Source organism: Trachemys scripta, chromosome 15 (genome assembly GCF_013100865.1).
Source record: "Trachemys scripta elegans isolate TJP31775 chromosome 15, CAS_Tse_1.0, whole genome shotgun sequence".
NCBI classification, from domain to species: Eukaryota; Metazoa; Chordata; order Testudines; family Emydidae; genus Trachemys; species Trachemys scripta.
In genome coordinates this window covers 20,608,282-20,624,743 of record NC_048312.1, presented here as the reverse complement: position 1 = coordinate 20,624,743, position 16,462 = coordinate 20,608,282, and the positions used below count along the sequence as shown (strand labels likewise).

The window sequence follows — 16,462 nt, the reverse complement described above, 5'->3', positions numbered from 1 at the left end:
TTTTTTTTTTTAAACAGGCCACTGAATGCTCCTTTTTAAAATCAGGAAATACATCTAATATAACCAAAAAAAGTCCTGGGGATAAACTAGTGGGAATTAAGATTAGTGATGTCAGCATTTGCCTTTTGCTATTTTGAATATTTGTTTTCTTTCAAGACTTTTCCAGAGGCTTTTGGTTTGTGTCGTTTTTTTCACTGAATAGCCTGTGTAGCTTTGTGTTGTCATTATCCAGGTCAAAGTCTGTCCTCGGTTAAGATGAACCCCATTCTATGGAAGCCAGTGGGAGTGGGGGGAGCTTTTCGACAGGCTCGTTGAGCCGAGCTTAGCCCAGCCTCCCAGAACTGTCAGTCACATCCACATCCCCCCACTGCAAAAATGAGGAAAAAATTTATTTTGGCTAAAACCTCCGTGTATTCTAAACCATTTATTCTAAACCATTTCTTATTATTGTAAATCTGCCACTTCCCACTGCTGGTATTTGTGAATCACCAAACGCTGCGTTGCAGAGACAAAGACAATGAGTCTAGGAGACGAGGACTGTGTTTTCTGTGAAATTTTTATTAGTTCTGTCTGTTACATAATGGTAGAGGAGGAAGGAAGGCTGTAAATTGGTCCATGTGTGCAGAAAATTGTAGAGGCTTCCGGGAACAGGCAGTGGTTTAATGGCTCCCATTGCTCATATGTTCCTTTCCTATGAAATGTTTGACCTACCTCTTTTACATCCACATGTAAGAGCTTTATTATGGTTTGTAGACTCCAACTTTTCCCCAGATTTTATGAGCCTCAGAACTTTATTGTGAGTGTGCTGCTTGTGAACCTAGCAGTAAAACCCCCCTCCTAGGGCCCCTTCTCTCTGTCCTAGGAAGGGCAGCAAGCTGAGCTGCTCCAACACCCTGTGTATTCACAGACATGCCTACTTACCATGTCAGACGCACTGATAAATGAAGTGGTGACGGAAGATGTGCTGCTGCAGCATTTCTCAAATGCGGCCACTGTGGCTGCATGTGGCCACCAGTGGCTTATCTTGCGGCCACAGCCTCCTGGACAGTGATGGGGGGGGGCAAAGCAGTGGTCCCTCCCACAGGGCCACCAGTAGGAGTTGGACCCTGCCCCCCTCTGGAGAGACAAATGCAGGCAGCTAGTGAGTTTCCCACCTTCTTGGGGACGGTAGGGCCAGGCTCCAGCCCTGCGGGGGGGCAGGCAGCAGGCTCTGGCCATGGGCCTTCAATCCCCAGCTGTGGGGCTCACACGCCCATTGCCCTGGCCCCCGTTGCCTCTGCCAGCCTATCATGTCCCCCCCCCCCCCCCCAATCTCCCACTTGCCCCCTACCAACCTCCCCATCCAAGGCTTAATTTGTCCCCGGGGTTGCCAGGACTGAGTAAGTCTGCTGCTGTGAAAAGTGATATTTGTATGTTTGTTAATAGCACTTTTCACAGTAGCGGACTTACTAGCTAGCAAGTCTTTTTAAAAAAGCAAGCAAAAAACCCAAAAGTAACAACAACAAAGAAGACAAGAACCTGCAGAGCACCGTCCTTGTGTTTCTATTCTGTTTAGGGCCAGTAAAGACTAGCGACAACTACATTATTTTTATTATTGAGTCTGCAAAATGTTTCAATACATTACAATGATTTGGCCGTGTATATGAGCATGTTTGTTTATTTTTCCTAAAGTTAATTAAGTATTTTAGGAAAAATTTGTCAGCACAGCCACCAGCAAGGGTTGGTGGCCGCACTTTAAGGCCACCAAAAAATTTGTTGTGAGAACCCCTGTTCTAGGACACAGTGCAGGGATGGGGGATGGTGTCAGGCTATTGTTTTGTCTTACCATAGCAGGGAACTCCTGGTTTAGTTACACGGAGACTGTCAGCTCCACTCATCTCTAGCTAAGATTTTTTTCCTCTCCACTGGGCCCTTTTGCCCTCTGGATTTTGCCCTTCTCCATCTGGCAGACTCATTTCCCTGTGTCTCTAGCTCTGCAGGAATTAACATGGATGCCTTTTGTTTACTCTTCTGACTCTGCATCCGGGTGAGTGAGGATGTCAGCGAAAATATGCCCAGCCCTGGGATAGGCTGCAAGAGTGTGCACTGTGCTCCAGCTCCTAAAGCCAGTACGGTTCTGAACAACAGTTATCTTCTCTGCATGAGCAGCTCAGACAAGCCCAACCCTCTTTCCCCCCAAAACAGTGCTGGAAGGTCAGGGGGTGGGGGTGGGGAGGAGGATGTGACCTTAGAGCACAAATATTCTGATGCCCTGATAGCGGTTTGCCAATAGTCCTCTGTTGCCATGCAAGCCCATCGCCCGTATCTGTTTCGTTATCTGGGCTGGCTTGTTGAATTGCACAGGGCTCTATCTCCCTTCCTCTCTCTGTTATTTAGACCTACAGATAAATGTTTTTCATGCAAAACTGACAGTCACAGGCTGCAGCCCCCAAGATCCACCTCCAAAACCATTTACACTCAAGTTAATTTCAGAAGCTTGGCCATGCGGAACAGCATCTCAGCAATGAAAAGAGGGTGGAAATGAAGAAAGCCGTGGGTCATGCCTAAAGGGCAATGGGGGAGGGGTTAACATGTCAGTGGTGAGCTCTAGGAAGAATGGGTCCAGGCAGGACTGGGTGCTTCCGGAAGTAACGAGCCACAGACAATACAGTTTCCCATTGGTTATAATTAGAAACCGCTGGAGTGTGAAACTGCCATGGAAATTCAATAAAGAGAGGAAGTAATATGAATAAATAACATAAAATGCACTAACCTGAAAAGAGGCGTTTCTTGTTTCCTCCGCTTCCCTCTTCCATCGATTCCTCTTTCTCTCAGTCCTTCTTCCCTTTCTGTATCTTTCCTTTGCTCTTTCTCTGAAAAGCCAATGCACTGTGTGATGGTTACTGAGCCAGACCCCAGAGCCTTTTCTCCTGAGTCCCTGGCTTACCTTCCCCACCACCCCATGTCCTGCTGTGTCTCTGCCACTTGCCTCTCCCCTACGTTCCTAATTTGGGTCTCTTCTCCTTTTGCCTGACCCATGAGGTACTAAGTGCCCTCAGCTCCCATTTCCACCACCTTCTCTTCCTCCTCGTCGTCATTTTTACTTAAATGGGTGCCAAGGCTCCTCAGCTGCTTCTGGGCCGGGGTCCTTCCTGCGGAAATCCCTGTTGTGCTGAGCTGGTTTGTGCTGTTGTGATCTGTGCAGGCTGTAGAGAGGAATTTGCTTGGCTCGTTTGCGTTTCACTTTATGGCTCACCACAAGGAACACCAAGGAACAGGCAACTGTGAAACTCAACGGGGCAATAGAGCAATTCTGTTCACACTGCAGCTGAATATTTGCTAGCAACAGCAGAGTTTAAAGGTGGTCCTGGCCTGGTTTCCCTGAGCAATGAGGAAAACTATGCTAGCCAGACTCTGCTATAGACTGTCTTTCCTACCTCATAGGAGGGAGTCTGTAGCATGTCTGTCCTTGTCCTCTTTGGTTGTAGAAACATGCCAGACACAAGTTTTGACTGATTCAGGAGATGTGTGGAGAGATCCCTGGGTATTAAACCAAGTTTAATGAAACTTGCACACAGTCTGAAATCATGGGAGAGGCAGCCTTCTCAAAGAGCCCACCCCAGCCTTTGGTAACACGCTTGGACTGACAACTTGTGTTGTGGCCTAGTTTGCTCGGAGCAGTTGCCCGGGGGGCGGGGGGGGGGGGGGGGGGGGAGAATCATCTGCAGATTTTGTTCTCTTCCTGGATGTTCCATTTTCCAGGTCATTGATCAATAAATCAGACCTAAAGCCAGTCAATGTGATCCTCTGCTTGTCACCACCCTGGTCCGGGCTGAAGTGTCTCACTCACTAGCACCCTTTGTCTTCATTCTCCAGGCCAGCACCCTGTCTGCTCCAGCTGCCCTTTCCCCACGCTGGAGGGCAGCTGTCTGCACGCTCCAGTATTGCAAGCTTGTTCAAAGCTAGGTAGATTATGTTCTCTGCCTGCCCTTGGCCCTGTTATTTCCTCCTGTGTTGTTAGGCCTGATCTTCCTGTCTTGCTCAGCAGCACCAAGTGTTTTTTTCAGGTCTCATTCTTTTACTTGTTTATCCCAATAGCACTTTAAATAACAATGTGAAAAGCACTTTAACCTTGAATTTTTATGATTATATAATATACAGGGATGGCACTTACCACCTAACCTTGAATTTCTCATGCACCTTCCTCCCAGCTTCCTCTCCATTGAGTACACACTGTTCTGCTTGGAGACGTTCCAGTCTGGGGGGAGTCGGAGTTCTTTCAATACAGAGTTCAAGGGTGGGGGGAGCATGTGTTCAAGTGTGGGATGGAGGAAGGGACAGGCAGCAGAAGCTATTATATCAGCCTTCAGCAGGTACCAAGGCTCACTCACAAAGGGCAGTCGTCCATCTGGCTGTTGCTTCCAAAGAGTACTTGCCTGAGGTCGCTGACGGTCCTAACCAGCCATATGCCATGTGCCATGGAGACAACGAACAAGAATGCAGTTGGCTTGTGCTTTGAAACATCTGTTGACTTGCATTCATCTTGCCAGACTGCTGTGAGTTAGTAATTGTGAGCCTCAACCCAACTGATAATGGAGGAAACTCTAACTGGGCCCTGCTGGTACCACCCCCTCGTAAAGCTTCTTGTGTAAATGTTCGGAATGCCCAGGCCCACTCTGAGTGCTAGCACCCAACTCTCTCTCGCTCCCTGCCCTCCCGAAATGTAGCCACTGCTTCTAGGTTATGAATGCCCACCATTGTAAGGTGCAGGGCGAAAACCCAACCTGGTCAGAGAGCCGTGGCCTTATTAATCGTGGGCGAGATCATCAGAAGGCCCATTTCAGCAGTTTCCTTAGTGAAAGACCATTGCAGTTGGCTGGGCTCAGCTGTGCTGCATAGGAAACCTAACATTTCAGAACTGGTTTCCTCCTGAGCCTGGGAAGGGAATGTTTGTTGAAAGAAACCTCTCACGCTGCAAAATTATTCCAGCTTGGAAATTCTTGTGGTGTGGGTGGGAACGACGTAGATTGCCGCTGCCTGGCAGTGACTTGGCCGGCCTGACAGGAGGGGGCGGGCCTTCCGGAAAAAGACTCTTCAAAAACCTCTTGGCTAAGTGTAGAGCCTGGGGCTGCTGAAGTAACAGCGACTTGGCACAACTAGCCTTGTTAACTTCAGACACAGTGCAGCCACGATGAGGGAACTGCTGGTTACCGACTACACTATGCAAGGGATCTTCAGATATTTCTACCAGAGCTGCACCTATCGGAGCCAGGCAGATTCAAGGGGGAAACACACACACGCCGGCAACACCACGCTGTGGACTCATGTCCGTAACAAAGTACGCAGAGAAAAGGTGGGCTTGACTCTCTCACCTCCTCTTCTTATCTGGGGTCTCTGAAACATAAGAGAAGGAGAAGCTTTTCTCTCTGGGCTTTCACATGTGTAACTGACAGCAGCATCTTGCCCTGTGTGTTGATAGTTGGAAGTGGGGATTAGGGTTTAGGAAAAGGAGAGGCTGAACATACTCGGCAGAGTCAAGGATACTGTGGGTTGCATCACCCCTGCTTGTCTAGCATTCATCCTCCACTGTGCAGTGAGATGCCAGTGCTGTTATATTGGGGGGGGGGAAGGGCAGGGCTGATGGGGTATCGGATTAGTGTTCGTTACTAAATTCCTTTTCATTTGTGCATGAAGGTGTATTTGAACCTGTGCGTCTCAAGGGGAAAGGTTAGTGCACTCGCCCGCCCCTTGCCTTGCATTTTTCAGGGAACAGACTGGTATTGCAAAGCCATGTCGGGAATCACAGATTCGTTTTGTCAGGTTCTAATTGCTGGTATAGCTCCATGTTCAAACTGTTGTTCCTTTTCTGTAAGTTCAGTCTAAGCCAGTTGTGGCTCTTTGGAGGTGAGTGGTTCACTGATATCACCGACCTTGCTGGGGGATGTTCCTATAGAACCCGACAAGCTACTTCCCAGCCTCAGAACTTTCCTGTTGAAAGAAATCAAGCTAGGTTAGAAATGGAGACCCAGGATTTCATTTCCGAGCATGGTTTTGATCAGTGGATTCTCGTAACAACAGGGGTCTCTCTTTCAGTTCCAGGTGCATTTTCGCCCTTTGTGTTGGTGCTGAAGTGAAAAAGAATAGGGCAGGCCAGAGTAAGACACTATATCTACCTCCTCCTGTGATCTCTGGGCTGCTTTCCCACTCAGCTCTTCTCTTGCTTCATTCCCAAATCAGAGCAGGATTTTAAAAAAGTGGGAATTTCTTTCTGAGCATTGTGTGTGCTTAATTGCTTTGGATTGCATGTATAAGTCCTCCTGGATCACCCCATGTTCCTCCTCCATTCTCTCACTGTCAGACCCAGCATTGGGCCATCCTGTCTTTGGAGCCTAGGAGAACTGGATGTCGCTCCTTTTGGAAACTGTCCCAAAGCTCCAGTGCTAGGGAAGCTTGACAGAGATGCTGGCGAAGCACTCTCTCACGCCCTGCTCCTCACTTCATCCTGGGGCTGAGTATCATGATTCCACAGTACTCCAGCCTGGCCTGTCTCTGGGAAATTGTGATCCAAATTCCCCTCTCGGCCAGATTGTAGCATTTGAGGCAGTGTGGGAGCCATAGCGCCTGGGGGTAGCTCTTGGAGGGAATGTGCTTCAGGCAGCACGATCTTTGCCACATGTCCTCTGCATGTAGACTGCATCATCTGTTTGGACGGAGTAGCAAACTTCTCTCTCCACTCCCAGAAAGCTCTGTGGGCTGGTACAGAGGGGGAAACAGCAGAGTGCAAGAGCTGAAGACAATCTGACTGTAAGGTGGATGACCTTAGTAACCCCCCAAATCAGAGACTTATACATAAGACGACCTTACAGCACGGGGGAAGGAGAGTGCTTGATAAGGAGGACTTGTGTTCACTTTAACACACGTGTAAGGTGTTCCGCAACTGTGGTGATGGGTGTGTTGTGAGACCCTTGATGGATCAGATAGAAAGATTCTAAGTGATAGAGGCAAGACGATTATTATTGAAGATGTAATAAGTTACTAATCATCAGCAATTTCTGATTGTTGGAGCAGATGTTTATAAATGTCTATTCAGCATCCTTGGTAGCTGTTTCAGTAGCAGGAGTTGAACAAAAGAGCTAGAAAAATTCGGATGTCCAGTTGGATGGAGGGGATGTAAAAGGCTGTAAATAGCTCAGTATTTAAACCTTATGTACCCTGGGCCTGTGAAACTGCACCCACAGAAAAGGTTTCCAAAGCTAAAATAAGACCGACCACACACACACACACACACACACACACACACACACACACACACACACACTCTCTCTCTCTCTCTCTCTCTCTCTCTCTCTCTCTCTCTCTCACAGGAAGGAATTAGGAATCATATATAAAATATTCCCTAATTCCTGTTCTTAATCTTGTTGTTCATGACCTTTGGAAATAAATGTTAAAATACTCTTGGAAGTGTATTATTATGGACCAAGCTGGTGCCAGCGTTTGGACTTGGGACCTGAGTTTGGGTTTGGGACCTGCAGCTTGCTCACCTGTTTTTTCAGAGAGAAACAAGCCCTCGCTGTTTCAGATCTTAGCCCTTTCCTCTTAGAAAATCTACTCTCTCCCTTCCTGACTCCCAATTCTCTGGGGTGGGATGATCCTCTGCTGCCTGTTAAATATGGCTGCTATGTTATGGCAGTGAAGGAAGCTTCCTTTGCTATCAAAGGGGAGATTATTGGCTTTAGAAGAGCATTTTAGCTCTCTGAGGTTTTTCTTGTTGTTAAGTGGATATTGCACATTTGACACTGGGGTTTCCATAGACGCATGTGTGATCCATACCCAGCCTTGCTTAGAGTGCAGAACTCTGTAGGAGTGACCCGACATCTGAAACTCAGGGCTTTTCGGAGTCCCCTATGGAAGTAAGTGGTGAAGGCATTGCCATGCAGACTTGTATAGATTTTTCAAACTGGCTGATTTAGTCTCTGAAACCAATTCTCAACTCACAAGCAACTTTCATGTTTTTCAGCTGGATCCTCAGGTGTTACAGGATAAAGACTGGCAACGCACAGTCATCTCAATGAATGGAGTAAGTAGAGTACAAACTGCTAGCACTGCTTCTTTGCCTGACCTTGTGTATCAGGTTTATTCTCTCTGTTCTTTGTCATAACATTTTGAAAAACAAAAGAAAACATTTATTGCTTGAAAAGTAACCACTAACGTCGTCCTTGCAGGTTGAAGTGAAGCTGTCAGTGAAATTTACCAGCCGGGAGTTTAGTCTGAAAAGAATGCCATCTCGTAAACAGACTGGGGTCTTTGGAGTCAAGATTGCCATTGTCACCAAGTAAGTTGTCAGGTCACACTTTTCTCCGTTGTTTTATTTTAAACACAGTAGGCCAATGGAGCTGCACCTACTTAAGCCCTCAGTGAATGGAGGTATGCAGATACTTTCTTGCCCTTGTGTGGCTAACACATGGCAATTTCTGCAGTCAGGAGCTGTTTCACATTCTCCCAGCTTCATCCTGTGCATGCGAAAAACCCTCCAAAACACAGCAGCGCACACAAACTCTTTCTTGGAAACCCAGTGTGTTTACTTTCAACATCTCTCACTCTTCTGTGTTCCGGAAACACCCTGGCCCTTTTCCTCTGTAGTTGGCTGACTTGGTCACGAATTTCCAAAGCTACTGAACGACAGTATTTCCTTTCCATACTCGGAAATGTTCAAGCTCTTTGGAGCCATTTGTATTATTTTAACCCCTGATCTTTTGTCATGAATCGTTTGCCAGAAGAAACCTGTTTGTTCGTGTTAGGTAATTTAGGAGACCTGGTACTTCCTCCCCATGGAATTACTATTAACTGGATAGCAATATGACTGCTAGTTCTCCAAGGGCTGCATAGGAATCCTCTAATCACCTGCTAGCGTTGCAAGCTCACCATACTTACTTCTCTTCTACCTCACACATACAGAATGGGAAGAGACTGTCTAGGAAGGAGTACGGCAGAAAGGGATCTAGGGGTTATAGTGGACCACAAGCTAAATATGAGTCAACAGTGTGATGCTGTTGCAAAAAAAGCAAACATGATTCTGGGATGTATTAACATGTGTGATGTGAGCAAGACACGAGAAGTCATTCTTCCGCTTTACTCTGTGCTGGTTAGGCCTCAACTGGAGTATTGTGTCCAGTTCTGGGCACCGCATTTCAAGAAAGATGTGGAGAAATTGGAGAGGGTCCAGAGAAGAGCAACAAGAATGATTAAAGGTCTTGAGAACATGACCTATGAAGGAAGGCTGAAATAATTGGGTTTGTTTAGTTTGGAAAAGAGAAGACTGAGAGGGGACATGATAGCAGTTTTCAGGTATCTAAAAGGGTGTCATAAGGAGGAGGGAGGAAAACTAGTTCACCTTAGCCTCTAAGGATAGAACAAGAAGCAATGGGCTTAAACTGCAGCAAGGGAAGTTTAGGTTGGACATTAGGAAAAAGTTCCTAACTGTCAGGATGGTTAAACACTGGAATAAATTGCCTAGGGAGGTTGTGGAATCTCCATCTCTGGAGATATTTAAGAGTAGGTTAGATAAATGTCTATCAGGGATGGTCTAGACAGTATTTGGTCCTGCCATGCGGGCAGGGGACTGGACTCGGTGACCTCTCGAGGTCCCTTCCAGTCCTAGAATCTATGAATCTATAAGGCTGCAGCTCCTCAGTGGGAGAGGTTTCATGGGATTGAATGTGCAGAGATGAGCCAGTTCATAACCTCTCTACAAAAACCGAAATTAAATCAGCTACTCAGGAAAAACAAACAAACAAGCTCTCTATGGACAGTTTTCATATGACCATGAGAATCCAGCTATTGTGTGATGTATATGAGTCTTGCTATTGCTGAAAACAGATAATCTCTCAGCGGGAATTAGCTGCTAAATTTTCCTAAACTAGGAACACAGAGTGAATTCACCCCCTGTGAAAAGGACCAGCTTAGGGTCTACACAATATGGGTAAAGTAGGACTTGTACAGTGCATGGGCCTTTTGCTGGCCCAGAGCATAGATGTGAGTGTTACTATTTGAGAGTAGTCTCGCTATAGAGGATACCAGCTCTGACTATTCTCGACTTTAAACCCTTGAGACTGAATAATTTGCTCATAATAACCAGTATCCTCTGCCATTTTTATATCAGGCTAGAGCTCTCAGAATGGAGGGTTTTTTACAGAACTTCCTAAATGGATATTCTTCCCCTCTAACAGTGTTGGGCTATAGAAAGATGCTGGTTCAATGTCAGTATTTTCTGAATCTATTTCAGGGGTAGGCAACCTATGGCACGTGTGCCGAAGGCGGCACGTGAGCTGATTTTCAGTGGCACTCACACTGCCCGGGTCCTGGCCACCAGTCCAGGGGGCGCTGCATTTTAATTTAATTTTAAATGAAGCTTCTTAAACATTTTAAAAACCTTATTTACTTTACATACAACAATAGTTTAGTTATAGATTATAGACTTATAGAAAGAGACCTTCTAAAAATGTTAAAATATATTACTGGCACGCAAAACCTTAAATTAGGGTGAATAAATGAAGACTCGGCACATCGCTTCTGAAAGGTTGCCGACCCCTGATCTATTTGCTGATTTGGTCAAGTAAACCCTCTAACATGGAGCAAGGTTCTTCTTCGAGTGCTTCCTCTTGTCCATTCCGTATTAGGTGTGTGTGCTCTTCACATGCGCCGGTGCTGGAATTTTTCCCCTCAGCAGTATCCATAGGGGACCAGCTCTGGTGCCCCCTGGAGTGGCATCCATATGGTGCAGCATAAGGGGCGCTGCCGGCTCCCTGCATCCTTAGTTCCTTCTTGCCGTCAGTGACTGTGCTGGAACTTCTGCTGCTTCGGCTAGCGTTGTTTTGTTCTCAGTCCTTGCGACTTTGAAAAGCTATAATATAGTTGTATATAGTTAGTAGTTCCTTAGTTACCCTTAGTAGTAGTTCTCAACTCTTCGTTAGTCCCAACAATCTTGCTCGGACAGGTCGGCTTCGGGACGCAGCAACCAGCATGGGTTGGACAAGAGCCACTGCTCAGCCCGATCCTAGTGGCCCGGTACTGACGGCTCTGCTGGTAGCTCCGGCTTGGAGCGAGGTTCCCTGACTGCGGGACAAGCCCCGGTACCGGCGGTGCCGACTATATTATCAGTACCGAAACCTGCCCCATGGCCCCAAGCGCAGTGGCGGCACCCCTTATACTATGCCATGTGGGCACCACTCCAGCGGTCACCAGAGTCAGTCCCCTACAGATACTGCTGAGGGAAAAATTTCCAGCACCGGTGCATGTGGTGAGCACACACCCCTAATACGGAATGGACATGAGCAACACATCTCGAAGAGCACCAGTTACGGAAAAGGTAACTGTCTTTTTCATCCTTACCGCTGTGCGAGTCTGCACCTCCTAAACACTTAAGTGACTCGTGATTTTGGGTGTGTCCATTTTTGGGTGCCCAATTTGAGACACTTTTAAAGGGGCGGATTTTCACAGAGTGAGTCCTCACTCAGTCCTTTGTGAAAATCGTGGCCTAGAGCTCCTTTCACTCAAGCAGTCTCATCTTATCCAGTGCCTAATGTAACTCTGGTAACCATATTTTCTCGGCTATGCTGTACTGAACTCTTCTTCCTGTTTTTCTTAAGGAGAGAGAGATCAAAGGTGCCTTACATTGTGCGCCAGTGCGTGGAGGAGATAGAGCGACGTGGGATGGAGGAGGTGGGCATCTACCGTGTCTCTGGGGTTGCAACTGATATCCAGGCTTTGAAAGCTGCTTTTGATGTCAGTAAGTATTTGTTCCCGAGGTTTTCCTTTGCATTATCTCCTGAGTTATGATCCCCTTTCAGGTTACTGTGCTATGTTAATCTCATGTTGCCCAGGAAGCATGGAAGAGGTGGAGACCCTGGTGCAAGGAGTATCCTCTTACCCGGGCTGTGTGTTTTATTAGTGTCCTCCAGTTGTAGATGTTAACCTGAGGTATTCAGTGGAATGGACTCTTGTATTGAGAAATGTGCTGATTATTCTTCCCAGCAGCCCTGAAATGGCAGGTTTGTATGCCTTGCCTGGCCTTGCCATGCCATGGTAAACGGCAGACACTTTCCTCAGGGGAAATAGGAGCAACCAGCAGTCTCCTTTTCCACAATGTCAAGGAGAATTCTGGATTAACAGGAAGTCCCCGTAGTTGTTTGAGACTCTTGTTTAAAAGAGCACTGGCAACATCAAAACCATTTACGAAATTTTTTTTAAAGGATTGGATAGAGAAGCAGAAAATTCTGGTTATTGGAATGTGACTGGGAGTCTGGTCTCCTGAGTTCTCTTCCCAACGTTTCCCATTAGTGCTTTGTGTGACCTCAGGCAAGCAAAGCTTTCTCTATTTTTCAGTGTGCCCATCTGTAAAATGGGATGATAATGGTACTTGCCAAGCTCTGTAAAGCATTTTGAGACTCTTGGATGCAAAAGGGGCCCATGTTGTTGCTTCACTTTAAAGAATGTCCTTACCTGCGTTCTGGGTTTCCAACACCCTGGGGGAGGAAGGATTGATATACGTTTTTAAAAATGCTATTTTTGTGTAAATGCAAACACATTTTATAGGAGGCTGTTTTTGGTGAGTGGAGGTGTTTAACAAAATTTACATTTCTGACCTAAATTGCTTGATTTTGTCTCTTGAACTCTGCTTAATTGGGAGAGGCTGAAGGGTGCTTCTGATTGTACTAGAGTTCCAGATGGGGAAGAGGCTGTTGTTAGTTATTATACAACATATTATTAGGAAACTGAAAAGCATGTCATTGACACTGGCTCAGCCTCATATGGGGCTTGATCTGGGTCTCATTGAAGACTTTGGAAAGACTCCCATTGACTTCACTGTGTGTTGGATCCAGCCCATGACACTGGTACAGCAGAAGTGATTCTAGGTAAAGCTAAGTTTGTTTTCTTGCGCCCTCCTCCCATCCCCAGCAGATGTAAAGCTAGATGTCCTCCTGGCTGTACGGGGGTCGAGCTGCAAAGTGGTCACGTTATAGCTACTCTGATCTATTAAGCGGCACTGGGATAATGTAAATGGAGAACTCAGCAACCAACCTGAGCAAAGTGACTACAGGTGATGAGCGTGAGCTATTTGGGTAGGGTGAGAAGATAAATAAAGGATAAACAGGGGGAACCAAGAAAGAGAACAAGAATAAGGAATGACTGAAGGACCACCCAGCTTCAGTACCTGTATGTCTCCCTGCTTTCTCTTACAGACAACAAAGATGTGTCCGTGATGATGAGCGAGATGGATGTTAATGCCATTGCAGGGACATTAAAATTATACTTCAGAGAACTGCCTGAACCCCTCTTCACAGACGAACTGTACCCCAACTTTGCTGAGGGCATTGGTGTGTAATAGAAGAAATCATTGATACCTATCGTGCTAAGTGTTACAATGCTCTTCTCTAAGAGGCTGCTCCTGAGGCCTTAGGAAGGGGTTTACTCAATATGAAAAATCTTTATAATATTAGAAGGAAGCCCTGTGGCAGACTGTAGAAAAGGGAGGCCGGGGCTATTTCTCTGGCTCATGAGTTGCTCAGAAGAGAATTCGAATCCTGCCTTACTGTGCCGGTTTTAATGTGGGCAGTGGCTTCACTTACCTGCAAGAAAGGAAAAGTTCAAGTTCTAGGATAAACATTACCTACCTATTAAGAGAAGAGAAATCCTATTTGTTTAGGCCCTGAAATGGTATCTGTCCTATTCACTCTCCAAAGGAGATAAATCTGCTTTGGGATGGGCTCTCCTGTGTTGACCCAGAAGGGAGGCATCTTAGGCCATGTCTACATTTACCAACGTCAACGTTGCTGCGATTGATGCAGCGGGGTCAATTTAGGGGGTCTAGTGAAGACCCGCTAAATCGACCGCAGAGCACTCTCCTGTCAACTCGGTACTCCACCGGAACAAGAAAAGTAAGGTAAGTTGACAGGAGAGCATCTCCCGTCGACACAGTGTGGTGTAGACAACGCAGAAAGTTGATCTAGCTACGTTGACTCCAGCTACATTATTCACATAGCTGGAGTAGCGTAACTTAGGTCAACTTACCCTGGTAGTGTAGACAAGGCCTAAGTGTTCTGAGTCTGGAATGCACTTGTGGTCTCCTGCACAGAGGAAAGGATTCTCCATCACCTGTCTAACAGGGGAGAACTGAATTCAGAGGGGGCGTGAGGCTGTGCCTGGATTGAATTCTGAGCCTCTTGTCTCCATAATGCAATTGCAGCACATTAAGCGTCACCCATATTTTCTCATTTCTTACACCGTCAGTAAAGCTCTCATTCCCTTTATTTTTTTTTTCTCTCCTCCCATAGCACTTTCAGACCCTGTTGCAAAGGAAAGCTGCATGCTGAACTTACTGCTCTCGCTTCCAGAACCCAACCTCGTGACATTCCTTTTCCTTCTGGACCATTTAAAAAGGTAACACACAGAGCCTTTAGACAGGTGCATTTCGTGTGTAAATCAATTCCAAGTGCTGTGGAGAGAGGTGCCCCTTTCTTGGAGATGTGCTGTGTCACTCAAAGAGCACCTTCCCTGATTTTCATTTTCATTTGCTCTGTATTGAGTAATGCAGGTAAAATAGGCCTGGTAAAGTGCTACATCCTGTTTTCCAAGCTCACTGTTACTGAAGCCATTACCGATTGTTCCCAAGAAAGGGATGAGAAAGATCTTTACAGTGAAACTGTGATCTGCAAAACACACACACACACACACACACACACACACACACACACACACACCATAATATTCTCCATAAAATCACACTTGCACGTGAACGAAGTAACCGAACACAGTAAATGGGATAAATCTTTAAAAGTCTTGACTATGTTCAAGGGCTCTTCCTAGAGCCTTGTCTTACCACATATTTGCACTTTAACACCACCCGTCTTTTAGGAATTGTAACAATAATTTTTGTGTTGGCAAGAGATTGTTCCTTGCTGTGTGGGGCCTGCCATATGCAATTCATTCTCCCTTCCTAGCTGTATCAGTCCTCCCAACTGTTTGACATCTATAAACCTTCCATTTTCAAAGGTGCTTATTACTATCACCCCATAGTTAGATGTCTCTTCCTCTTTATCCTTCTCCTTACTTAAAGGCCTTTTTTGGTCTTATTTCTTTGCCATTTTTTCAGGGGACTTTATTATATGGTGCTTTTTGTGTTTGTAATTACTACAAGATTATGGTAGAGTGCTCAGAGCACCTTAGTATTCATTAAATGAGCTTGTTTATTACCTGCACAGTGTTTTCATTTAAGAAATTTATTTTTTTTAATATTCATGTATTTGCTTTGTGTTCATGCTAAGGAACTGTAGAGAAGAAGGATGGTCTTGTGGTAAAGGCTCTGGTCTAGGAGATCTGGGTTTAGTACCCACTTGGGCTGTAAATCTACCCCACACTAATGTGCCATGCACTAAGTATCAAGATGGACCCTGCTGCTGCACACTTTGAAATGGGGTTAGATTAAAGCACACTACAGAACTTGTAGAGTATGGCGGCAGCAGGATCCACACAGATAGTGCATTTAGACAAGCCCCCGTGACTGTACAGCAGCTAATCCAATAATCTAATCCAAAGTACAAATAATAAAAATGTGAGAAAGTCTAATGGCCTGTGGTACACATGATCACAATGGTCCCTTCTGGCCTTAGAATCTATGAATGAGACATAAGTCGTATAGTTGCTTATTGAATGTCTGCATCTAAAACCTCTTAAAAGTAGGTAAAAATAAAGCTGCTTAATAGGAATGTTTCTTTGAGCCACAGAATGTAGAAACACCCTCTTTCTCCGTTGTTTTTTCCTCTTAGGGTTGCCGAGAGAGAGAGCATCAACAAGATGTCCCTGCACAACCTGGCAACTGTCTTTGGACCAACATTGCTCAGACCCTCAGAGAAGGACAGTAAGATCCCTGCTAACCCAACCCAGCCTATAACAATGACTGATAGCTGGTCACTAGAAGTCATGTCCCAGGTAAAAAACTAAATATTTTAATTAATCTGAAAGAAACAATATCTTAGCCTCTTTGTCCAGAACTGGGCTACCTGCAGTCATTCCAAGAGGCTTTGGCAGAACCATCCTTAATAGTTGTTTTCCAAGTTGGGTGATGTAATATCTTTTATTGGATGAACTTCTGTTAGTGAGAGAAAAGCTTTTGAGCTATACAGAGCTCTCCTTCCGGCTTTCCAGCACAGTTTAACTAGAACAGCATGTTCAGTGTGAATGAGGATTATTTTTAAAAAATCATGGTAGCAAAATCAGTGCTATAAACTACCCTGCTAACAAGCCATAGGGTTAATCTACAGAGCAACTTTCAACCATGTGAGGCTCAACACCATCTTTAAACCAAGTTTGGCAGTGTTTGCTCAGACCGTTCAGCATATATCTGTACCAACTCGGTTGCTAGCACTAACATTTTGGTGCACCCACATCAACTGTGCATCCCAGCTCTGTGTGTACTTAGGTGACAAGA

The 16,462-nt window shown here is 45.7% G+C and overlaps 1 protein-coding gene across 2 annotated transcripts in view; it reads left to right on the top strand.

Moving 5' to 3' along the window:
• Positions 1-16,462, top strand: part of BCR (BCR activator of RhoGEF and GTPase) — a 131,186-nt gene that overhangs the window by 108,871 nt on the left and 5,853 nt on the right. The window contains exons 1-7 of one of the 2 annotated variants that reach the window (XM_034790607.1): positions 5,080-5,332; positions 7,997-8,056; positions 8,202-8,311; positions 11,625-11,764; positions 13,218-13,352; positions 14,310-14,415; positions 15,801-15,963. In XM_034790607.1, coding sequence (XP_034646498.1) covers positions 5,171-5,332; positions 7,997-8,056; positions 8,202-8,311; positions 11,625-11,764; positions 13,218-13,352; positions 14,310-14,415; positions 15,801-15,963 — 876 coding nt within the window. In that variant the 5' untranslated portion in view covers positions 5,080-5,170. Of the gene's footprint in view, positions 1-5,079; positions 5,333-7,996; positions 8,057-8,201; positions 8,312-11,624; positions 11,765-13,217; positions 13,353-14,309; positions 14,416-15,800; positions 15,964-16,462 lie in introns of those variants that run through there. The other variant, XM_034790606.1, reaches the window with a different exon arrangement.